The sequence below is a fragment of the Callithrix jacchus genome, chromosome 9, assembly GCF_049354715.1.
Source record: "Callithrix jacchus isolate 240 chromosome 9, calJac240_pri, whole genome shotgun sequence".
In the NCBI taxonomy this organism is placed as follows: domain Eukaryota; kingdom Metazoa; phylum Chordata; class Mammalia; order Primates; family Cebidae; genus Callithrix; species Callithrix jacchus.
The window spans coordinates 53,361,630-53,388,701 of NC_133510.1; the positions used below are offsets into that span (position 1 = coordinate 53,361,630).

General features: G+C 36.8%; 1 protein-coding gene across 1 annotated transcript in view; it reads right to left on the reverse strand.

The window, feature by feature from the left end:
- Positions 1-27,072, reverse strand: part of HMGA2 (high mobility group AT-hook 2) — a 136,692-nt gene that overhangs the window by 106,848 nt on the left and 2,772 nt on the right. Inside the window, exons 2-3 of the mRNA XM_002752713.6 lie at positions 26,867-26,953; positions 16,684-16,734 (exon numbers count right to left, since the gene is read on the reverse strand). Of these exons, the coding sequence (XP_002752759.2) occupies positions 16,684-16,734; positions 26,867-26,953 (138 nt within the window). The remainder of the gene's footprint in view (positions 1-16,683; positions 16,735-26,866; positions 26,954-27,072) is intronic.

A 27,072-nucleotide genomic window follows, 5' to 3' on the forward strand; every position in this document is an offset into this window, starting at 1 on the left:
TGCTATGGAAGCAACAGCAGCATGTCCTGATATTCTATAATTATTTTCTTTCAAATATAACTTTTTCTGCACTTCCAAGATTGTCAAAAATATCTCCAGCTGATTCAAAAGCATTGTTTAAATAAGATAATAGTTACCACCAAAAATAAAGAATATCACTTGTAATTCATAGATATTTAAAGTGCCAATAGTCAAAAAGCATTAGTCCAAAGATAAAAGAAAAAGTAGCTTTTTGTATGCCACAGCATAAAAAAAATTAGCTAGGATTTAGGATCCAGTTGGGCTTTGGGTCCAAATATACTCGATGTACTATCTAAAATCATTCCATAATGATCACATTGATAGTGACTTACTTTTCAGTTATTAAGATCAATCATCATCATAATCATCATCTGTGTTCTGATTACCTAAACAAACTCTCCGACTCTAGACGTGACTAGTGGAATGCAATAGACCTTGGCCATTCTCAAATTTTAATATTCACAGTTTGAGCTGTTGGCAAATCCAGTTTTTCTCAGACTAGAGTGCAGGCTTGAGACATTTAGCCTGAAGGGGCAACTTGGCTATCTGCCCAGTTTTGCTGTGTGTGTGTGTGTGTGTGTGTGTGTGTGTGTGTGTGTGTATGAGAGAGAGAGAGAGAGAGAGACATGGTTGTAATTTGAAAATTTTATTTGGGGAACCTAAACATTACAGTGGCATTCTCAAATGTAGCTCTTCCTAAATGTGTCAAGATGACGTGGTTCTACTATAATTGTTCTAGAGACAGGGCCAAATAGCCAAAGTATAATTAACAGGACAGTTTCCCCAATGAATATCTGCCCACATAGACATTTAAAATCTATGTGAAACAAGAAGTTTCCAGGAGATAAAAGTATTCACCCATAACTTCAGGACTATTGAGCTGTATTTCAATATATCCCAAAGGGCAAGCAGGTACTCAAACAGGCCTGTTGTATGTGCCCTCAGGAAAAGCAGGTGTGTTACACTCCCAGGACAATCCTTTGTTTCTTTCCCAGCCTCTGAAGTTGGCAGAACTCTGAATGCAGTACAAAAGCATAAGTTACTTCAGGCAAGCAGTTAGCTGTGTGCCAAGCCCACCTATGATTTTGCCTGGGCCAGCCAGACCTTTATAATGAGGGAATGTGAAAGAATAACTGCACAGCCAAAGACAGGAACTATGGGCCAGAATTCCTCTCTCCATATTCCTACAGTCATGCAAAGTTCCTATGTATTTAGAGATAACACATTTGGTATATTTCATCATGAGATGTGCCACAAACTCTTGAGCAACTGACAGTTAAAAGATTAATACTGGAGTAGGGAGGGAGAGCATCAGGAAGAATAGCTAAGGCATGCTGGGCTTAATACCTAGGTGATGGGTTGATAAGTGCAGCAAACCACCACAGCACGCATTTACCTATGTAATAAACCTGCATATCCTGCACATGTACCCTAGAACTTAAAAGGAGATAATACCTCTGGTAGTGAATACATGAACCTACATGTGATAAAGTTGTATATAACTTGATGCACACGCATACACACACACAAATAATTATATGCAAAATGGGGGAAATGTAATTGTGATGAATGGACTGTATGAATGTCAACATCCTCATTGAGATTTTCTTCTACAGTTTTATAAAATGCCAGCATTAGGGGAAAACTGGGCAAAGTGCATAAGGCATTTCTCTGAAAGAAATGGGGCCGAATTTTTCTCTCTACCAGAGAAAGGGCACGAAAGAAAGTTTTATTTAAAGAATTTTTTAATTTGGAAAAACACAGATATGTAAGGCTATCAAAATGTTTCTTTCTAGTCTGATGTTTCTCTTATCTAGGAATCTGCAGAAAATGCGGAAGGCCTCCTTCTGACCTTTTTGTGGAAGGCACAGGGGAAGTCAATAAGATAACAAACAACGTAGGTGGAACACAGAATATCTCGAAATGTATACCCCATCAGCCATTTTTCATGACAAACACTTGAAATGTCCCAGTATTACACACAGTTTAAAAATTCTGCATTAAGTTAAAACTCATTAATCCTGTAAGTGTTCTTATTATGATTCACAAGCATGGGAAGCCTTGTTGTAAATACAGGGCGATCATCTCTCCTGGATTAACTACAGCGTCTGGAGCTGCATTCCCACACATCTGCCTCAGCTTCTACTATGGACTTTAATTAGGGAACCTAATGCTTTGGTGGCATTCTCAAATTTGGACATTCCTATTTGAGATCCAGAGACGGGAAAAGCAACTGAATTTATTGAGCACTCACGATGCGCCAAGCACTGTGCATTGAGCTGCCTAGACCAGGAAGGGTGGGACCCAAGTGTGGCGAGGATGCAGGCTCATGCCCCAGACATGACATCACATTACCACTCTGCCCGCTCAGAATCACTGACTTAGGAGGCCAAAAACGATTAAGCGATTCAATGGCTAAGGTCACAGACAGCCATGGAGAAAAGGGCCTCGGGAAAACAGCATCTACAAATCCCATATGGATCACTGCAGCTGGTTTTATTAGAATACTGAAACACGTCAAGTAATCTGCAGGGATATTTAACCACATTCCACTCTACATTACTCAAACTTATGTACATCCAGCCCCATAATTAAACATAAAACAAAACTGAATTGAGGCTTGAAAACCAAAAGATTAATACACTACAAATATGGGGAGAAGTTTCTTGCTTCTATAAACTCAAACAGTATATTCAATAGATTTGAAGTATTAAGCCAGTGTCACACATAAATATGCATTTAAGCATTACCATGTTCATTCACTCTATGTTCTTTTCTCCCCAATTTCAGTGCTCTTAGGCAATCCTCATGGTTCAGCTCTCACAGCTAAGGCAATCAGTTTTCCAACTGGTCTTCTCCAGTGTCACACTCCCAGTTCACCACATTGGACTGTACCCCTGCAGCCATGGTCACTGGCTGGGATCACTGCAGTCTTCCAGGTCACTTCCACACTAAGCAATCCTCAAATTCCCAAAGTTTCCTTCTCATTTAGATACATTTTGACCACAATGTTGGGTTGGAAACTGGCAGTGAATGTCTTAGGATTTAGTTCTAAAATCCTCCTCTTCAATGTCTACCACTGGAGAGATCTCTTCTGGTCATCTCTCTCTCCTGGGCACTTCACCTGTTTCTTAACTCTTAGATCATCTGACTCTCTCTTAACCTCACCCAGCGCTGCTTATTTATTCACTATTTCGCACACGAACCCAATACTTTTCATGCTGAACTGTTCTGGTATGTCTCTGTGATATATCTGAAAGTTGTCAGTTTTAGCCTTTCAACCATAAGAGCAGATGGAAATGGAAAAGAGTAAATGCCTCATAAACCGTTAGGTAGGACGCTAAAGATAGCAAGTTAAGGTTAGAAGTTACATAAATAACCGGAACAATTTCATTCACCCTATTGTAGTGTATGAAATTTTAATTTTTATTATATTTTTAGACAGAGTCTTGCTCTGTTACCCAGGCCAGAGTGCAGTAGTGCAACTTAAGCTCACTGCAACCTCCATTTCCTGGGTTCAATCTTCCTGAGTAGCTGGGATTACATAGGCACACCACCATGCCCAGCTAAGTTTTGTATTTTTTTTTTTTTTTTTTAGTAGAGATGGGGTTTCACCATGTTGGCCAGGCTGGTCTTGAACTCCTGACCTCAGGTGATCCATCTGCCTCAGCCCCCCCAAGTGCTGGGATTATATGCGTGAGCCCCTGCACTCGGCTAGTGTATGAAATTTTAATTGCTGATACTTACTGCTGTTACCTTATGATTGCAAGGTGTTTTATTTGTAAATTATAAATTACTTTCTTATATTACTCTGACCACAATCCAGAGAGGAAGACAAGGAAGATATGACAATTGTTGTCCCCCTTTTACATAAGAGCAAGCAGGTTCAAGGATAAGTAACCTGTCCAAGGTCACAAAGCTAGAAATTCATTAAGTCAGAAAGCAAATCAGAAAGGCCTTTCATCACAAACGTAGTGTTCCTTCTACCATATCATTTGACGTCTCATTCAGAACCATGATTAGTGGGTCAGAAAAACAGGACATAGTAAGAAAAATTTGGGAATATTATTGTGGAAAATGGAAAGCTGGCTTAATATATTTTAACAGGGCTTAAAAATAATGATTTTTTTTTGAGACACTCCAAACTCTGCCTCCTGGGTTCAAGCGATTCCCCTGCCTCAGCCTCCTGAGCAGCTGGAATTACAGACGTCCACCACCACACCAGGCGAATTTCTTGTTTTGTTGAGATGGAGATTCACTCTTGTCACCTAGGCTGGAGGGCAATGGTGCAATCTCAGCTCACTGCAACCTCTGCCTCCTGGGTTCAAGTGATTCTCCTGCTTCAGCCTCCCGAGTGGCTAGGATTACAGGCATGCGCTACTATGCCTGGCTAATTTTTTGTATTTTTAGTAGAGACAGGGTTTCACCATGTTGGCCAGGCTGGTCTCAAACTTCTGACCTCAAGTGATTCACCTGCCTCAGCCTCCCAAAGTGCTAGGATTACAGGCGTCAGCCACTGCGCCAGGCCAAAATAATAGTATTTTGAGCATTTACTAGGAACTGGATACTTTAGCTAAAACTACAATGGAGATATTTCCAGCCTCACTTTACAAAAGAAGAATTTAGTTTCAGAGAGGTAACAATAGCCTAAGGTTAGTAAGTGGTAAGTTCAGACTCAAATGCAGATCTGTTAGGACCCAAAGTATGTACACTTTATAGTACCCCAAGTAGGAAGATATATTTTGAAGAGGACGTAGCAGATGTTCTTTATCATCATTAAGAACAAGACAAGAGGAAATGGACTAAGAACCGTAAAAGGAGAAATTCTAGGTTGAATGCATAAAGATCCTCCTGTCACAGGAAAGATGATTAATCTTGTACACCACTGTCAAGGATACTCACGAAATCTCCTTTCTAAATGGCTTTCTTCATACACATATGGATGTTTTTCTACGAAAGATAACTTCAAGTCTACAAGTAAATTAATCTAAATATTTTCTTGGACACAAAAATATCTCAGACTCAAAAATAGAAAATAAGACCAGAGGATAAAACACCCAAATTAAAAATTTTGTGTTTGCCTTATGGATATAAAATGTCAGCTTCTCAAATGAAAGCCTAAATGTTTGTTGTAATATATTTGCTTCAAAGATAGCAAATAGTAAGTGTGAATACCTACCACATTATTAAAATCCCCAGTAGAAGTCTTTTTTTAGTTAAAAAAAAAAATTCAGTCTCAAAAGAATTCTTCATACTGTGACTATGTAAGGCCAAGCCCTCTCACACTATACAATCTAAGTGCATTGATCACTCTATTAAAGCAATAATGTACATAACCCATTTGCTTTATCATAATGGGAAACAATGCAGTACCAGTGAGTTTAGCGTGAATTCGTTTCCTGTAAATACTATGGACCCCTAAGAACTTCCAATAGTGCAAGTAGGGTCACAGCTATAACAGTTTTGTTCCCATAGAGCTTAACAGTTGAAAACGATCCCAACTGATCTCCACCAAGATGAGTGATTTAATAGCAAGGCGGATTAAATGTTAGGAAAAATTACCAATTTGTTGCTTATAAAATTATGGATTTTAAATGGTTTTATGTAGCTCATCAATTGTCTAAACAAGATGGAAGGCACAAAACTTTAAGCCTGGCTGATTTGATGACGAATTTTAATGCCCACAACAAAAGCCAATTACTAATAGAGGAAAGGAATTACTAAATAAAAATAGAGCCTACCATTGTCTTGGTTTGGCAGTCTGGAAATGAGCACTGACATTTAGGAAAATCTCAAAAGCAAATCCAAACAATGTCATTAAATTCTACAACATTGCTATGAAGGAAATTACAATAAGGAGAATTAGGATTGGGAATGAGGTAATCTTCACCAAGTATATATGGAAACTATATAGTTCAAAGATATGAAAGGGGAATAAGGGATTTTTTATAAATTTATTTATTGATTGTAAATCAAACTATACTTTCTCTTAAAAGAGAAATTTAAGAGTTAGCAATAGCACCAGAATGAACATGTTATAAGACGGCTAGCATTCTCTCTCACTGCCTTTTCATCCTTTTCTTAAAATCCATAAGGTGTGCATCCAGTGTTAGGAATGTCAGTCTCTCAAGAGAATGAGGGAACACAGAGATTGCCATGTTCATACATTCTAACCCACCCCCAGTTCTATCAACTGAGAGTGGGCCCAGGCATGCAAATGCCTCATCAAGTTTTCACTAGAGAATTTAAGGAATACTGAAGTTGGACTATCTGAGAGAATAATGGCAGGAAAGAAAATGTAGGGACAGAGACACTGTAATAAGGAAATTATACTCAAGGATCAGTTTCTAACAAATTGAATAGGATGAATCTTCTCTGACATCAGAATCATTCTGAAAGGCAATGATAAAACACTGCAAAACAAATGGTGCCTTCTAGGGCATTACCAGCTATAATTGTATGATTCCATGTTCCTCCATGCATGTAGACTTATTATCTCACCTCCTTGGGATTCAGTGCTGGCTGCACTGAGGCACTGCCTTAAAATGGAAGATGTTTGGGTTTTCTGGGAACTTGGTAAACCTGCACTTCTGCTATTGGTAATGGTTAAACTTTTAAGTCATGTAACATTGCTACCTATTATTCTAACTGTAAAGTACTTATTCCCATGTTGATGCGAGCCTAGGGTTTCAGATTTTTGTCCCTAGTGAATCCCGTTGTACACCCTTAATGTGTCGCTTTAAGTGCTTTCAGATACCCTTGAAAGAAGTCAAAGAAACGAATAGAGTTATTGATTGACTTTTTACTTTTCTTTATTCTCATGTTAGTACTAAAAATTAACAGAAAGAAAATAGAACACAAACAGGCCATTAAAATGAATTTTTGTAAAAAAGAGAGAAAGAGAGGGAGAGAGAAACTACCTTAGATAATTACTTCATGAGGTTCAGCCAATAAAGCTGTCTTCTGTTTTTCTGATGATCCCAAATTGTGACAAAAATCCTTCTAAGGTGCAGAACTAGAGTCTGTTTTGGAAAGCAGGATGCTATTTCCAGGAGCGAGAGAATGGAAACATTAAAACAGGGCAAGACACTCAAAGTCTCTACTGGACCTGGGCGATAGTGACTAGCAGCTACCTCTTTAGTGGAAAGGCATACGCTGGAATTCAATATTATTACAAATACCGCTCTGATGCCTATAGGTAGTGCAAAAAAAACCAAAAAACAAAAAACAAAGAGCTAGTGTAGCCTCTTTGGAAATACAAATCATTAGTTTGTTGTTTTTTTTTTAAGTCACAGAATGTAATTCACATCTACATTCATTATGGGAAAACAAAAATTCAAAGGCCATGCCTTATACACACTAAAGAAAAACTGTCATCCAACTCGTCGAACATTTAGTAAGTACCTTTACGGGCCTGGAACTGTACTAACATCAACAATTATGACCTATTGAGAGCTTACCACATGCTGAATAAGGTTTTTTTGATGGCTTCTCATCTAATTCTTACGAAACAACCCTACAAGACAAAAACTATGATTATCCTTTGTTTTACACACAGGGAAACTGGGGCTGGTGACGACCAGTAACTTGCCTTGATTAAGCTGATACCTGAACCCAGGCAGTCTGAGCTCTTAATCACTTTGCCGAACTCCCTATGTCCTAGGTGCTGAGTGTAAGAAGATAAATATGAGATATGCACTGCACCCTCAAAGAGCTCGTTTTAAAACACTAAGGGCAGCACTATTCAGAAATACTAACGTATATAATTAAGTTGCTTTGAGATCTAGTGATTTAAAAATTATTTGGTAAACATAAATTATACTGTGTATGCACAAAGAGGAAAAGTAAGATCACCATATATGGAATGGCTCAATAGAATTTTCCCGTTTTTTTCTGATTCCCTTTTTCTCCCTCTTTTTGGAGCCTGGATCTGATGATGAAACACCCATCTTGTTAAGCCTATGTTAACTAGATGAAATTGGACTACTTTAATAAATCAAATCTGTATACATTTTATATTAGCTTTAATCTTTGCTCTGGTGATAATGAGAGAATATAACCTGAGGTGCACAGCACACAGTACAACCAATTCATAAATCATGTATATGTGTGTGTATACATATGTATGTATATATACATAACACGTACGTGCAAATTATGGTGTTAATATAGGTAAATTCAAATAGCGTGTTATTAGGATTTGGAAATCAACATAATTACTTCTACGGAAGGACTTAAATTCTAAAGAGCTCAAATTACTTGAAAACTGTAATTTAATTTAGCCTCCTAACTTCTGAAGCACAGAATAATAATCTACCTGGCAGGCATCAGGTTATCTCTTCAGAGCTCTCCAGACTATAAATTCCCCAAAGGCAGCCCCACCTATCTTGGTAGCCTTGACATCCCCAGGACCCAGCACAGGCTTGATCCATAACACTGTCAAAAGACTTTGGCAAAATGTTTAGACAAATGGGAAAATCACAAAATCAAAGGGTCTCAGAACTTGAGCTCTAGTGTTTAAATCATCTGGCCAAGAAAGGGACAAGCAACCAAATAGGTAAACAAACAAAAAAAAAAGTGTTTCAGTTGCCTCTGTCTGAATCTCTGTCCTGTACATGCTGTGACTTCTGCACAATATCATGTGTAAAGAGGCACTTGAGGTGCATTTTCTGAGTGAATGCACTGAAACTACAGTAAAACATAACAACACAGGCTTTCCTTGGTCATATAGTTAGGGTTAGCTCTGTGCCTTCTTAACACCCAAACAGGAATCTTTCAGCATCATAAGGAGAATTCCCTAAACCTGAATTGAAAGAACTACATTCCACAACCTGAGTCTAATGTAAGCATAGATATGGTGCCATTCTTCTGGATCTGAACAGAGGCGAAAGACTTGCCAGAACAAGCTTGACCGGCAGCCATTCATCGTTTACTAAGGAAATGCACAAAAGGGACTCTTGTTTACTATGGCATCCTGAAAAAGACTTCTTAACTAATTTATAAAACCACATTTATTATAAGAATGAATAAACAGTGAATGAAAAACAAATTTCAGTGTCATGGCTGCATTCAATAATTCCTGTGGACAGGGTTGGGGGAGAGCCTGGATGTAGATAATCTGAAAACCTTATGTTGGCTGTTACTTTCAGCCCTCTTCTCACCAAGCCTTTTACCAGAGCTGACCCCCTGTTCCTGACCCTGCCCCCCATCTGGTGGAGGCGCTAATGAGCAGTGAAATGGCCAAAGGGCAGGCAGCAGGGGGGAGCAGAGAAAACAAAGCAAAGAAGGGGACAAGAGGCTGGATCATCACAAACTCAGTAATCAGTCCCTGGATGATAGAGCTGGCTGAAGCAATAAAGGTTTTTGTGTTTTACAACCATAAATGCTTGACAGCCATTAGTTATGGACAGAATGTTCCTGTCAGACACTTGAACATGAGAAAAAGCATGGGTAAATTAAGCAACCTGCCCAAAGGTATTCAACCCATCAAAATGCAGAGGTCCTTTTTTCAATCTGGAGTACAGGAAGAAGGCTTAATTTCATCCCATCTTTTGTCAAAAATGTTTAAATGTTTGTGTCAGTATTGAAGAGTTTAGAGTCAAGAATTTCTTGATTTAAAAAAAGTCTTAAAGGCCTTGAGCAGTGGCTCATGCCTGTAATCCCAACACTTTGGGAGGACGAGGTGGAGGGATCACCTAAGGTCAGGAGTTTAAGACAAGCCTGACCAACATGGCGAAATCCTGTCTCTACTAAAAATACAAAAATTACCTGGGTATGGTGGCATGCGTCTATAGTCCTAGCTACTCAGGAGGCTGAGACATGAGAATCACTTGAAGCCGGGAGGCAGAAACTGCAGTGAGCTGAGATTGTGCCACTGTACTCCAGCCTGGGTGACAGAGCACAGCTCTGTCTCAAAAACAAAACAAAACAACACAAAACAAAAACCCTGATAAAAACAGACTCCACCCTTCAAAACACAACAAAAATATTCTCCTGGAATATAGAGTAATGATTTTACTTGTTTACCTAGTAAAAAAATAATAAGACATCTTAATTTTATTGATATACAGCATGAGAATTTCCGATCTTTTAGAAATAATTACTACCATCCATAAATACTTACAGTAAGGTGAATATAGGTAAATATGTGTGTGGGAGTAGGGATAGTACAGTGTATAAGGAAAGTCTTACATATATTTGTTGTCATACAAAATGGTCACCGATTCTACATCTGTCATTTTGTTAGAATTAAAAATTGAGATAACTGCCTTGGCCAGGACTGTGTTGATCTGATAATATATGGAAAAACAAGATATTTTTATAAACTACCTCTTGTCTAGAATTTGCCACTCCACCACAAGCGAGAAAAACCTTCTTCCTTGGTTATAGCCAATGCTATTGTAGCACAGCAGCAAAGCCACTCAAGTTTCAGACTCTGCAGTCAATGTCTTTATACTCCTAAATAGTTAGGGTCTGGTAGAGGTTGGCCATGTCAAACTGGGAACTGGATGACCAAGTAGAGCAGATTATCAATCTATTTTTTTAAGTCTTCGTTTAACAGAATAATTAAGAATAGCGTGTACATATTAAAACAAATAAAAAAGACATTATTTTTTTAATATCTTGAATCAAAACATTAACGAATTCAATGCTCGCCTTTTAGAAATGACTTATTAGTGTTTTCATATTTAATCTTGCAATTTAAAATAATCATTTAGTGAATTTTGCAGTAAACTCTTAAAACAAATTAAACTTAAGCGAATTTCCAAATCTTTTCCCCATAGGGAAAAGATTTGGAAAGCACTCTATTTTTATCATAAATGTTTCAAAAGAAAAGATAGTTTCAGAAAATATTACTTACCAACTTTGAATGCATTATATCCATCAGCAAATTTTTATCTAATTACTAAGCGTATATTTTTTAAATCCCGTTGCTTTAAACAGAGCATCCCCTGTTTTTTAAAACATGTTATAATTGCAAGTGTCTAAGGGAATATGATTTCACATTCACACATCCCTTTAGCAGACAGTTTTTGATGTTATATCAAACTGATTTCTTCCCCTCTAACTCCAGAACAAAGTTGCAATTATCTGCAATCTGTGTTACTGGATATTCCTTTCTAAACATTGCAGTTATATATATATCAGTTTCTTTCTTTCTTTCTTTCTTTCTTTCTTTCTTTCTTTCTTTCTTTCTTTCTTTCTTTCTTTCTTCTTTCTTTCTTAACAAAGTTGCAATTATCTGCAATCTGTGTTATTGGATTTTCCTTTCTAAACATTGCAGTTATATATATATCAGTTTCTTTCTTTCTCTCTTTCTTTCTTTCTTAGATGGAGACTTACTCTGTTTCCCACGCTGTAGTGCAGTGACACCATCACCCGGCTCACTGCAGCCTCCGCCTCCCAGGTTCAAGCGATTCTCTTATTTCAGCCTCCAGAGTAGCTCGGACTACAGGCATGGGCCACCACACTCAGCTAGTTTTTGTATTTTTGGTAGAGATGGGGTTTTGCCATGTTTACCAGGCTGGTCTCGAACCCTTGGCCTCGGGTGATCTACCTGCCTTGGCCTCCCCAAGTGCTGGGATTACAGACATGAGCCAGTTTCAACAAGGCAAGTCTTAAAGCTAAAAGTGTGTGTGTGTGTGTGTGTGTGTGTGTGTGTGTGTGTGTGTGTGTTTAGGCAGCAAACCTCTAAAAGGAAAAAGTAATGGACATAAACACCTTCCACTTTAGCTTCAAAATCAGATTTCCAGGTTCTTTAATATATTAGTGCTTGGGATCTTTACAAGAAAACCAAAGAATTCCAATCAGTCTGGGTACAGTAGATTTTATTCTGACTCAGTTCTCCCTTCTTGATCCTCAAATCATCACTTAAATTTCTAGATTTCCACAGACTAGGAAAAAAAGTCCTGTTGTCTATCTAGAATCCTCACATGTTTGACTAATAAATAAAATTATGTCACTTTCCTGTGTATCACAAGCTCTTTAATAAGAGAAAGACAACTGCCCACCCTCAAAGTCAATGGAATGGAAATGCATATTTTTTAATCAACGTACTGCACACACCCCATTACCAAATAAAGCGGATCAGCAGCCTGAGAAACCAGCTGGGGATTGCTGGTAACTTTCTAGTGACCAACTAAAGTGAAGTTTCAGCATCTGGTCCTTGGATCAATTTCTAGGTCAATCTCAGTATCTCCAGAAACATTTTTTTTTAAAAAACCATTAATTCATATTGGAAAATATTTTTCTTTTGTTACTAATTTCATTTCTTTTAAAATATTCTGAGAACAAAACACCTAAAAATATCACTTGTTTCCATTGATGTATTCTTCATTAGTTGGTTCTTGCTTCTTTTCCTCTGAAGCACTAGCTTCATCACTAAGCCACATCTGGCTGGAGCATTTCGTACATGAGGTTAATAACTTTATTACTTCATTGTATTCTTGAGCCTGAGCCCCACTCTCTAAAACTTTCTCCAAATATTTTCCATCACTAAACTAGGTATGTGATGAGCTCCTTTCCTAGGCAAGAATAGAAAAAATGCAAATATTAAATGCCAAATTTCAATTGGCAGAACTGACTAATGGAATTCTGTAGACATTCTGAGAATCAGCACATCTCTGTATGTACATCTTGAGGCAAAAAGCAGAAATACTTCTTTTCAAACTGATGAACACCACATGACACCAAATCTCTACTATTAGAAGGGCTTCTATGCTGCAATGTAAAATTCCCCGTTAACAGCAAAGAGAATTAAAATGTACTTTAGTATTATTTATAAGCAGTTCTTAAACTTGATTAATATTCAGCATAGATATATTGAGGACATAATGATACTATCAAGGGTACCTGGTTAGTTTGACATATAACTCTGTCACTTCATTGTATGTGTAACTACTGGTGGCTGTAAGTCATTAAGGTTTAGTCTACAGCTAATGTCAACATGAGAGTGTGCAGTGAAATTAATCATAATTTCCAACATTTACTGAGCACTTCCTATGTTCCATGCCCTTTTTTAAGCCCTTTGTGTGCATTATCTCATTTAATCCTTAAAATTCTATGAGAAATGTACCTTTTGCAGATGAGGAAACTGTACCTTTAAAGGTCATGTGATTTGCTCAAGATTCCATTTAGTTAAGCGGTGGGTCAGAATCTGAACCCAAGCCATCTGAATCCAGAGCCTATGCTTTTAACTATAAAAAGCCAGAAAAAAAGAGACCTGGTTTCTCCATCCTTTCTTTATCTCTAGCCTCTTCTACACACACATGTGAAAATCAGACCACCTCATCAAAACAATAGATCTGAAATCCAGTTCAAACTAGGGGAAATAAAAAGATGAAGAGAATTAAAGTAAACAGTAGTAAGTGTTCTTAAGCATATTTAGTTAACACACTCATTAGATCACTGGATTAGCCAATGCTTCATCCCCTCTGGAAGCAAGACTGATGCAAGTTTCTCTCCTATACCTACCAGTACTGATCCCAATTACAACAGATCAAAGGATTCCTTGGTAGGTATCTTTTCCCAGCCCTCTTACATGAATCCATAAGATTTACTGGAACAATTTTTAAAAGCAAAAGAACTTTAAAACAAAACAAAACACCCCCCAAGAGTAAAAGGGGAACAATTTGGCTTCTAAGCCGTATACCTAATAAATCCAGTTGGTTCAAAAATATATCTCTAACTCAAGGAAATCGGTGAATGACACTGTTGGAAAGAATTGAACTTACTATAAAGTATAAGCCCATTTCCTATGGAAAATGCAATGATTTATTTCTTCAGTACAAGCTTTCCAGCAAAGAATGCCATTGAACAGAATGCCTTGCTGTGACTGGCTGCATACTCTACCCAACAGAAGATATACAAGCAAAGAGGAAACACGCTGTCTAGAAAAAATATACAATTTCCTTTTATTTCCTCTTCTCAGTAGAACAACTCTTCTTTGGGGACCAAATCAGGGACTTGTAACAATTCACCACATAATATTTTCCATTCTCACAGCCAGTAAAAATTAGAAACCACCAGAGTCAAAGAAAATGGCCCAGCTATTCTCAGAAAGGCAAGGATTTCTGTGGTGGGCACCTCACATGGGCTTCTTAGCTAGTAGGAAGATCGGATGCCTGGAATCCAGATACCCCCTAAATTAGCAAAACCCATTAAGAAAAAAACATAAATCCTTTAATTGCTCTATAGTTTACTCCTGCTTTGCTGAATCATCAGCTGTAAGGATGTGTGGTGAGAAAGAAAACTGTAAAGAAAGGTAGATGTAAACTGGGTGACTTCAAAGTACTAGGGCAGACTGTAGGTTAATTAGCTGGTCAGTTGTGGGGCCATAGGAGGGTTCTGAGAAGAGCGGTGACAGGACTCTAACCTGTGGAGGTGAATTGGTGACCGTTCTAGACAGCTGCTGAGAGAGTTAAGAGGCCCCATTTGATGGAGGTTATTTTGCTGGTTAACTGCCACTGAATTTGCTTACAATTTATTTTATTTCATTTTAGTTATATCAATCCATGACTTCAAAGAGCTCATCTATTTTCTATTATGATGCCTATTAGAAGGATTATATATGTCTTTCTTATTAATTAATTCAATGGTATGGGATGTACCTTCAGAGTTCTGATGCTTAGAAAACAGCAGATCTCTATTTCATATGTATGCCAATATCAACTTAGCCAACAATGTGCTCACTAGAGTATAATGGAAGCAGCAGTTTTTGACTTCTGAGACTAAGTCAAAAAAGGCCTTGCAGCTTCCTCCTCAGTTACTACAACACTCCCAGAGGGAGCCCTGAGTGCATGCAAAAAGGCCGATTATCCTGAAGAGGCCATGTATGGGTGGTCCAGTGCACACACTCCCAGATCCGCCCAAATTTCCAGCCAATCTTGATAAAGCACCAGACCTGTAAGTAAAACAGCTCCAGATTCTGGACCCCAAGTATTAGAGTCATCCCATGGAGCAGAGACAAGACTTTCTGCTCTACCCTGCCTGTATCCTTGACCCAAAGAATCCATGAGCATAATAAATATTTTTTACATGATTAAGTTTTAGAGTGGTTAACTAAGCAGCAATGGATAACTGGAACCATACGTACAACAAGAAAGGTGATAAACCCACTGGTTATGAAACCCACACCTGGAATATGATACTTAGTTCTACATGACATCTTTCAAAAGATTAAAAAGCAAACATGCTCAGAAAAGAATAACAAGAATGTTCCTTTATGGGGAAAAAATGAGAAAACTGGAGTATGTGTTATATACAAACACATACACATACCAAGAGTATGTGTTAATGGTTCTCAACTGTTTGCAGGGCTACCATGAGTGAAAGTGAAAACAATTACTCTGTATTCCCAGGAGGATGGCCTAGAGATGGTGGACAGAAGTTACAGGGAGTCGGACAGAATAATTTTCTAATGTTCAGAGCTTTCCTGGAAGAAAAAGGCAGCTTTGACAGGTAGCAAGTTCCCTAACTTTAAAGGTAATCAAGCACAGGCTAGGTGATCATTTGATAAGTAGATTTGGAGAGAACTAACTTATTGAACAGAAGGTTGAATGAAATACCCTTACTTTAAGGTTATACCTTAACACTGAGATGTTTTTCATCTAAAGATCATGCCATTTCCTTGGGCCAAGAAAACTAATCCCAACACATGTTGAGCAGAGGAAAAATACAAGATGAATAAATTAAATGAGAGGCAATACCAAAGTATAAATAGAAAGTGATGCAGAACTCTAGAGGAGAAAGGAATGGCGAACCAGAACACACAATCCAGCACAACAGAAAAAAATTTTTTTTTAAAAAAAACCTTTTTAAAATTTAGAGCATGAAGAATGAGCTGGGGAAGAGGAAAAAGAAAAGTCAAAGAACCCATCATACACAACACTGGGCATAAAGGATGCCCTCACCCTTCTTGAGAAAAGATTTCACTGATTTTTAAGACTTATCTTTTCTGTTAGTGGGAAAGACAGACCAGAAGAACATGGGTAGCACAGCAATCAAGGTAACAAGGTTCAAGCAGTAAAATTAGCAAAGCTCTTCAGTGACCACAGGATCTGTGTGCCTATGGGATCAAGTGCACTCTTATGGATACAGCTGTCTCTAACGTCTACATGTGGAGAATGACTACTAAGGGAAGCAAGAAAAACTTGACGTAAACCCTTGCTTCCTAACAAAGCCATGTGAAAAAGAAAACACAAACCACCTAGAAAATGAGATGTGTCCAAAACACAGCCATGGAGAAAACCAAAAAAAAGAAAGGAAAAACAATAAAAAGCTATTGCATACACATTGTGTATGAATTTTATCATCATTTTTAATCAACTTCCAAGGTTTCATAACACCCTTTAACTTCAGTTACTCAACCAACTGAACAAGTCATCTCATTGTTACCCCATTTGAAGACAGAGTGGAGCCTCTTTTGATGTTGATAAGAGATAGAAAAATGAGTACACCTTCAGGATAGAAGAGTTCTGTGTAAACACCTGGAGACTAGTGGTAGGAAGTGATGATAATTTGTCTCTTGTGTTAACCCTTTCAAAGATTCATCAAACCAGAAGTTGGAAATTCACGTAATCAGCGAAATGTAACTTTTCTCGTTTAATACAACAGAATTTTTTCTTTACAAAAAGAGAAGAAAAATTCTATCTTATTACTCACCCATTTCCTAGGTCTGCCTCGTGGCCGTTTTTCTCCAGTGGCTTCTGCTTTCTGCAAATGAAAAAGGAAGTCATTATAGTTTCCTACCTGACATTGTTTGTAAGTACTGCACCAAGGGACACATTTGAAGAAGGAATGTTCTGCTTTGCAGATGAAGTATCAGGGTTGTTTTAACAAACTCCTTCTCCTCTAAGGTTCATCTTTTCCCACATTTTTGAGTAGATTCTTCTTTATTACATGATGTGAAGAGGCATCTATGCAACCCCTCACCCTAAAAGACTCCTGCTATAGTGATTTATTTCTGAATACATGAAAATGCTTTTTTAAAAAAGCTATTTTGCTTTTATTTCTGTCCATATTAAAAAAAATCGCCACATTCTGTAACTACACAAGTTAGTATTTTAGAAAATTAATATTTCTTAAGATGATCAAGATTCTTCCCATGTCACAACTAAAGTTGCAAAAATTAATATTGATATATTGCTTTACAATTTACAAAGCTCTTCTACCTATATTGGTAGTCAAAAACAAGTCTAAATGTAAAAAAGAATACGCAAGCATTCTAATTCAAAATAACAAACGTTTGCACACTTCTACATGGTTAATTTCTTGTCTCTTGCCTGAAACAATCACCTGTCGATCAGTTCACCTAAAGCAGAGAGAAAAAAAAAAAAGCAGGCAGAAATCATCAGTTTGTACCAGTGACGGAAACTATATGTGCCTAGAAATAATGATTAATTAAAAATGTACTTTATTAACAATAATTCCACACTTAACACAAATACACCTTTATCTTGAGAGTTTCTTTCATTGCTTTAACTTCATAGATTTTTCTGGTATCACAGTTGTTAACATTATTTATAAAGCAATTAGTTTTTCTGTTTTTGTCAGCCCTACTCCGATCTTCAAACATAACAACACACCAGTGCACATGCATACCACATATATCTATAAAAACATGCATGCATTCATACTTTTTAGGATAAAAAAACTTAGCACATATTGTTCCATGTATAAGAATCATCCACAGCTATATTAACACACAAATATGGGTAACCTGAACCAGGATACCTTGTTTCACATTTTACTTTTGTTATCTGAGTTAGCAGCCAGTGGGGGTACTTGGTACAGTGATACTGACTGTCTACACTGCCAAATGAAACTTTCCTCTTTTTCTCTTCAATCTGCCTAGTAAAAATAGACAGATTTACATGATAGTTGACAAACAGATAGATGGATAGGCAGGCAGACAGACATACAGGTAGATAACAAAAATAAGCCACAACATTTCTCACCGAATAGTATCTCCCTGATCTGGCATTCCTAGGTCAACAGGTCCCATGAACTAACCCAAACTCTATGTGATTATAATGTTAGCTCACACTTACTGAGCATTTAAAATATCGCAGGCACTCAACTGTCAGTCACACGTGTTATGTTAATCCTTACAGCAGCCTTATGAAGTGGGTATTATCATTTCTCTTCTTTCGTAGATGAGCAACTAAGTCTTAGATAGGTTAGGTATACAGCTGGCTCAAGGTCACACACAAAGTGTCAGACCTGGGATTTGAACCCTATTTTGTGTAACTCTAAAGACTGTGCTCCTATCCTTTTAACAATGCTACTTCCCCTTAGGATACAGGCATTTGCTATCATAAAACATACGTTAGGAAACTAAAATTGTCACTGATTCAGTTAATTTCCCAGAACAAAAGGAAACCTGATAGTCTTTAGGAGTTCTACCTAACCATCAGATGTACCCTCTGAATCATTGTTTATTACTTTTGAATGGCTCCACAAGGGAATCATGTATTGTCAGAGGTCATTGTCTTACCTTCAGTTCCAAGGGCATGAATTGAGTGAAAGCCCAGAGTGCCAAGTAAATCACACCCTCTTCAGGCATTGCCTCATGGAGAGAGGGAGGTGTCCTGAGAAGATCACAGACTACTTTGGAGAGTTTAGATTCCAATTCCTGTTCTGCTATTTTAGTTTTATGACTTTGGGCAGGTCCTTGAAGACCTCAATTTGGTTTCATCTGTAAAATGGAGATGACACCTCCTGTGAGACATCATTCCTCAAGGTACTTAGAAGTGCCTGCCTCCCATGAGGTGCTCCATAAGTGTTCTTTCATTCCTGACTAGATGGAACCCTTAAAGGGTTCTTCAAGTTAGTTCCCTCTCACAGAAGGTTTGGTCAGTGCAAGTATTCCATGACACTCATCTGTCACCTTTAGAATGAAGCTTTTAAGGAATCCTTTGGCTACTGCATAGTGAGTTATACATAAGTACAGAGTTCTGTAGCACAGAAGCAGCATCTGACTTAATCTTTGGGAGCAACTGTTAAGATTGCAGTTTACCCAGTAGTAAATTATACAAACATGGAAAATAGAAATCCTTTTTAATGGGAATGGGGGTGCAAAGTGGGGGTGGGAGAAGGAGGATATTGACTTTAGGAACTAACAGTGCTACATCAGGCTTTTTCTGCGAGGTTTTTATGTTTCAGGGGCCACGATGTGATCCTGGTGTATCAAAATCTGTTGAAGGGAGAGGTTTGTTTTCTTTTTTTTTTTTTTTTCTAAAAGGGTTTCACTACATTTCAAAGTCAGAAGAAACAAATCTCTCAAAAACAGAAAAAGCCCTGTACATAAGATGAGTTTTAAATGAGCATCTCATTTACAAAAAGCCTATTGAGAAATAAAATTTGCACCATTAACTGAAGGGCACAATATCACGATTATCACTCGGACTTGTTAAAAGCAAACTTGCTCCTTGGTCGTTCAGGCCAGTGTTACATGTAAACTAAAACCCTCTTCTGAGACTAAATCTAGGAGAAACACATTAGCTGTGCTGTGTGGCGACGATCTGGGAGGTTTCCATTGTTCTTTAAAACCCGCACTATTTAATCATTCTAATCAAACTCCACAAAGTCTGCAAAACAAGTTAGGGTTTCAGTTTGTAAACCAACTTAGATCCAGGATTTTTACATATTGGAAAACACCAGCTTTAGTATTGTTTTCCTGTGTTTAATGCTCTTCAGGATATTATTTTTCAAAAAAGATAAACAAAACATTCAGGGGGCTTGTTTTAACATATGCAATACTGTAGAAGAGTATATTTGGTTTTCCTTTGCCAGAATAGAATTTGGTTTTATACTGCAAACCCATATATAACAGACATAACTAATTCTACTTGTTGCTCACATCGAGAGAGAAAAGGGAAAGATAGTAGGAATTCTCATGTGTAAGAACTGAAATTTCAGACTGTTACCAGCACTATTACACTAATATTTACAACAATCATATCTCATTAAAAGTGTCATTTCCCCTTGCTTGCCCTCATTCATATTTTTTTGTTTTAAATTTTAGATTCAAAACTGTATCCTTAATTTTATGAGATATTTAGAAGCAAGTCCATGAGGATTGGGAGAAATGTTAAATGGGAAATATGATTTTTTTTTCTCTAAGAAGTTTTGGTACTCTAGGCTCTTCAGTGTACTGCACATTTTAAAAACTAATTAGGAAAGAAATTAGCAAACACATCTCTTGAGCTTAAAAACAGTGCTTAGCACTAGTGCCTGGTGTACAGGACATGTTCACTACATACTTGTTGAGGAAGGGAGGGAGGGAGGCAGAGAGAGAAGAAAGGGAGAAAGGGAGGAAGAAAGGGAGGAAGTAAGGAAGGAAGTAAGGAAGGAAGTAAGGAAGGAAGGAAAGGAAGGGAGGGAGGGAGGGAGGGAAAGGAAGGCAAAAAGGAAGAAGGAAGAGGGGAGGGAGGGAGGGCAAGAGAAAATGGAGAAAGAAAGGAATGAAACATGTTTATATTATATATGTGTCTTAGTTCTCTCTTCAGAATTCCAGAGTTCAGTAAAACTTTAGAAATAATTTCACCTAGCCCTCTCATTTAACAAAGAAGAAAATGTCTGGATTTGCCACAATCCCCAAAGACATAGCCCTGTGGTCTATTTGGGAGCCAGAAGTCTTGATGGGTATCAGTCGCAGAAGGTCTACATTTCCGATCCTTTTTTAACCTTTGGAGTGGCCCTTCAAAGGTCTCTCAAAGCCTAATTTCCAACCTGCATTTCAGGTCACTGGAGATAACAGAAATCTACCTTGTAACAAATATTTTACAGAACATTCAGTAGCACATAGTAGTAGAAAGAGTCCAAGCTTTAGAATTAAAGTGAATTCAAACCCAGGTGCTACCATTTACTAGAGTTGAGTATCAGACATGTCCTGGTTTACATCTTTGAATCACAGTTTTCTCATTTGTGGAATGAAGGCCACAATGCCTAAATCAGAGGATTAAAAGAGCTAATATGCATGTAAAGTGCCTGACAAAAGCTATGGCATTTAGCAAGTAGTCAAATGTAATTTCTTCACCCTTCCCTTATTTTAAAGTGCTACCCACAAAAATAATACTTACCAATTCTATAAGTTTCCAAAATGACTTTCCAAGCATTATCTTACTTAAGTAGGGCAGGGCAGCTGTTACTTCTCCTGTTTTACAAATGGGAGATTAAGCAACCTGCCCATGTTCACAGGTAGTAGAACTGAGACCCAATCTGATTTCAAGGCAGTAAAGTGTCTGTTCTTTGGACAGCTACTCCCATATAAAATAAAACTGCCATGGGAAAATTTAAAAAAATAGAAGATAACCTTCTAGGGTGAAAATCAAATTAATTAAAGCAATATATTTTCAAGTTTCCTATAAATACATGGGCAAGAGCAGAGGTTAGAAACTAAAAATAATTCAATTCTGACTTCAGGGTCAGGTATAGATGGCTATTAATTTTTTGCTATTACAGGTTCTCTCATCGTATTTTTTTATGTACTATGATACAGCCAGAACTCCCCCACTGCAAATTCATCAGTGCATCTGTACAAAAAAAGGACTAGAAAAATATTTGGTGTGATGGTGCCCTATTTTGTTTGCCTGTATCTCGATTTCCATGAAGCCCACTATCCAAAGCCTAGAAAGCACATTCTATTTCCTTCAGTTGCTATTTTTAAATATATAAACAGTATAAATCAATTTATACTGACATCAAAGTCAACTATATGAATCAGTCCCACTAAGCACTGAGGAAATTCTCATTTTACCTTTTTGATAATCCAGTACTGTGACTTTCCTAATTTTATATGTAACACTTTTAGCCTTGAAAAGATTACAATTTGCTATCACAATACATTTTCCAATAGGAAATATAAGTAACTCCCATCACCCACTGTAGTTCCTGCTTATTACCCAAGTTAGCCCTTACTGTCAACTCTGGTGTGTCCTTATTTTGCACATGCTTATCTTCCTGTATACAAATACTAAGTTAAAACCAAAGCCAGAATGACAGGGAAAGTTATCACTGTCAGAGTTTAGGATTCTCCTCCTCCAAATCTCCCCTCTACCTCTTTTGTAATCAGAAAAATCAATAGCAATGATACAAGAGATCATTGCTATCGCTCACAGGAGTTACCTTCTGAGCAAACATTATCCTAGACAAAAGGGAATGCCTGTACTAGTCTTCCCTAAATTAAATAGAATATGCTATTCAAAATTGCTCAGTGTATTAAAACAATATGAAATAAAGCAATGCCCTAACAGATAGTCAGTTCTCCATTTCCCCTTTTCTCCTGGTTGGCAGAACAAAGATTCATAACTAAAACCTTCAGAATCTAGGACAGTGAAATTAAATTCAGTTTCCACCTTGTGCCTTCTGCTCTGGAAACTGCAGAAAGTCAAGTAACAAGACAAGACAGGTTTGAATGATTTAACCGACATAAAGTACTCTTCAGCATCCATCTATTCTCCAGAAAGAACTGAAATGCAACGGAATACCAATCTGGTATATTCTATCTTCTCAGCAAAACGATCTGTTGAGAACTTGAGATAAAAATGAGCCAGGAATGTAGGTCAGCCAGAGAAATGAGAAGCCTTCAAGTTCAGAAGAGTTCAGAAGGATGAGAGCTTCCAGAGAAGTAGAACTATGGGTCCCTTGAAATAAAATTACTTCATAAGATAATTCAAATGTATTTTAATTTCCTATATTTGGATCATAATCTGTGAGGATTCAAAGCACTGCCAGATAGAATGTGCTGATGCATGAAGTAAGGCTTTGTCTTCCCTGGCAAAATGAAAGAAAAAATATGTCAATTGTTTAGGTAAGTCAGCCTGAAATATCAAGACAGTGGAACAACAATTGGGCTTTACTTAATTCCACCTGCCTGAATTCATTTGTATCCTCAGATAGGACCCTGAATCCCACAATGAAACTTACCTGCCCACTGAAACACAGAGGAATTAAACTAAATCTCAGTAACTTAATTTAGAGAACCTTAGGCCAGAATTATATGATAACTTACAGTGCTACCTTTCTTAACTCACCTATAATATTGCCTTTGGTTTCTCCCTTCAATTAGGCCTACTATATTCTGAAGAAAATTCTGTCCTCACTCAGCATCTATGCTGAGTGATTTATCTGAAGTGGTAACTAAAACTCCTCTTCTCTCTTCCTAAAACATCTGTGATTGGTGTTGGTAATAATTATGAAAAGGAAACCACATTTCTAGAAGTGTAAATGATTAGGAGGAGCCATGGAGTAGTCTTTACAGTATCTAATTAATTCAGGCCTTCTTTTTACAGAAAATTGAACATAGAGATTAAACATTTTCTCTGAACACATTATTTTAACTATAGCTACTTTATCTAGATATTTTCATTCTGTACTTTGCTCCCTAGATCTGGCCATTACACCTAAAGTCAAAAGGGTGGTAAAGCAAACATATGACATGATGAAGTACGGTTATCTCACACCTGAGACCTTTTTTCAAAATTTTCATTATCCTTCCAATAAAATTTAATTCAACCTCAGAAAAAAATTTTTACTAAAAACATGTGAATGAGAATTGGCTTAGAATTTTAAAATGAACTTGATTTGAGACCTTCAACACTGAAGAATTAGTGACAACTCCTCCAGTATTCTGTCATGATTAAAAAAATACAACAAAACTCTAAACTAAAGGAGATTATAACTTCTTTCTCTCTAACCATTTGGGAGCTGTGAAAATGCTAAGATTTCCATTCAGCACAATGAGAGTAAAGCAAAGCAAAACAAAACAAAAAAGGAAGTTAAGACATAACTGGTTATAGGTGTATCTCAGACCAAAAAATAAATAAAAGGGTAAAGATACGCTTACACAGACATATACACACATGGACACATTAACTATTCAGGAAAACGTTAACTTCTGATTTCTTTTCTCTTGTTCAGGGAACTATATGAAACTTATTCAAGGACAAATCTTGAGCACTCAGATTGGAGTTCTGAGAAATGACTAGCATTGTCACACAATGGTCATGCATAGTAATTAGTTTTAATGGAATATTACGTAGACTGAAGAGTAGTTATATTCTCTTCCAAAAGTTCCAAACACAGCAAATTGTGTTTTTATAAATACCTTTGTTTTACATATAGTATAAATTAATTTTCTACTGCATATGGTTTGAAATTAAAGAGATGGCTAATTGGTAGTCATTCACTTGGTCTTGCAATATTCTGCATGCATTGTCCAGTTTCACACTGTTAATTTTCTAATAAACAGTTTTGTTTTCAAATGTCCCAAGGCCAGTTGCTGAGTCCAAATATAAACTTTGTTAGTCAAGAAACTCCAAGCAGCAAGAAATTTGAAGCATATAACCATCAGGATTTCAGTGTGCATTACAGATCCTCTAATTTTAGGATTCTTTCTTCTCATATACTTACCAGTCTTTGTAATGTATTTTTCACTGTGATGGGTCTCAGTTTACAGGAAAACACCCACTTTGTTACTTATAGAAGACTTCTCATATCTACTCTGGTCAGTCTCACGGGGTATGTTTATCTTATGTGCTATGAACAATATAATTTTTTCTAAAAAGATTTGCATTTCAAAATCCTGACAAACATATGTTTTGTTAGAATACTATATATGCTTAATAAACAAATATGTTTGAAAATCTTGTTTATATAGAATAGTAACATACTCAACAAATTCTGACTTGAAAGTGAAAATACCCTAAGTTTACATATGCCATGAACAATTCATCAATGTCATTCATTATTTTGCAAGGTATTATCTTCTCCAGATTAAGCGTAACTTATAAAACTGAAGACAAATAACAGTAGTGTTATGGGCAAATGTATTTATTCATTTTTATTACAAGAGGGATTCTTATAATGGCATTGTAGGAAATAATGGTGTCTGAAAGAATGAGATTCTAGAGAAGGACTTCTTTAGAAAAAGGAAAACCTACTTCTGTTTTGGAAATTGGAATAATGTATACATATACATGAAAAATTTTCAGAAAGATGAGTGGTCTGGGAGGTCATTTACAAACACCTGTCACTAGAGTCACTAAAAATAAATCCACCCTTACTTAGGAATAGATCAACTTTAAAAATTTTGCTTTAGGTGGTAAATTAGGCAGAGTTCTTAGCTTCCCATTTCTCAATACAAATTTTCTTAGTCATTATAAGCTTTTTAAAATGAAGAGGAGGTGATGGGAATATTTCTTTCTATTCATTCAGAAAACATGGAATACGATGAAACATGGGAGAAAATTTATTTTCCTTTTTAGTATTGAATTTCAAATTACTTATTTATGGTGAAATTTAAAGATTTCTTCCTAGGAGATATTATCATGATGCATTTTTCAGAGGAATTACAACATGGCTTAAATATATGTTAGCTACCTAACAGGATATTCATTTGTGCATCTCCTTAGAATTAAAGTAAATTAGGTAAGCTCCACACTTACACAACAGAAAAACTCCTTAGTAAAATCAGTCCTTTATAGTTAATTTATAAAGGGGGTAAAATGAAACAAATATAAAGTATTCATATTAGGAATACCAGATTACACATTGCCATTTTTAAATAACATGGCCACTTAGAGCTAGTTTAAAGTTTATTGATTGATTATGGAATACAATTAAATCTAAATTCTAAGAAGCAATTAAATTTAAATATATTAGAAATATGCTCCCTCAATTCTGTTCAAAACTGCTAATACAGACAAGAACTCATAATTACTTCCTAAAACTTTATATGTGCTATTAGTTGATGTGGCAGTATACAACACTGAAAACCATCACACATCTTACAGTTAGTACCCAAAGTCACAGAGAAAACCACACAAAACATAAATCCCCAAACGATAAGAATACAGTCCTTTCTAACAAATACTGTACATGGTGTACTCAAATCCGTTGAAAAGGTATATCCAAATTTACTTCTGATTTTTGAAACTTTGTTCTCAATTACTCTACAAACCTACAAATAAAATGCAGAAACTTTTTCCCCAATTTATTTATAAAGCAAAAAAGTGACTGGTACTTCTCTATACATGCATTAACCTTGACATAGTTCCTTTTTGCTAGCTTAAATACAGCCAACCTTAAGTTGTCTTAAACTGCAAGTTTAAATTTATTAAGAAAACTGAATGTCACACTTAACTGGGTTGCATTCTGCCCAAAAAGAGATATTAAATGAGCCAAATATTTGTTTAAAAAAAGTCTCATTGTCCAATTCAGACATCTCTGTGTTACTTGATGAAAGACTTTTTGAGATTATACTATACTGCAGGTTTATTGTGAAAGAAACAGTATACTTTAATGTCACAATTAAAGCTGTAAAATTCACAGTTTTTTCCCACTATCCCGAAACTAGATTTACTTCTAATTATCATCTATTTGGCAAAGTACTTTAATAGGGGGATTTGGTATTCAGTAGCCATATAATAAACACAAAGTAAATCAATCTCTATCATTTTTCAGGGGTAATTGCAAAAACTTTACCACCAGACAATATCTATAGTTTTGATTTGTTTTTAACTGTTTACAACTGGTACAAATATTGTGTCATTCTCCACCCCCCTTCCTTCCTCACTTCTACCCCTGTTTTAAGGTTCAAATTATTTGATAGCTGTTTGTTTGTTTCAAATCAACACTGTTAAGTATCTGCATAAACTTTTAATGCTGAGCATCTACTTAGAAAAAAAGTTAACCCCCATCTTACTAATGTTAAATGTAGGAAATGAGTCTTGGGTTACCCAGTTGGGACAAATTTCTAGGTGCAGAGTTAGAATGGGAAAGTTACAGGGAGGCTCCTGTAGTCATTGATGAAGTTAGGAGAGCTTAACTTGAGAAATCTCACCTTTTGAGCTGCTTTAGAGGGACTCTTGTTTTTGCTGCCTTTAGGTCTTCCCCTGGGTCTCTTAGGAGAGGGCTCACCGGTTGGTTCCTAATTGTGAGGGGAAAAAAATGCTGTTGTGGCAAGAACGTCTGATAAAGAAATTGACCCTGACTCTTTAGCTATATTTTCTGCATGTGCTGCTCAAAAGAGCTGTTGGAACATATTCA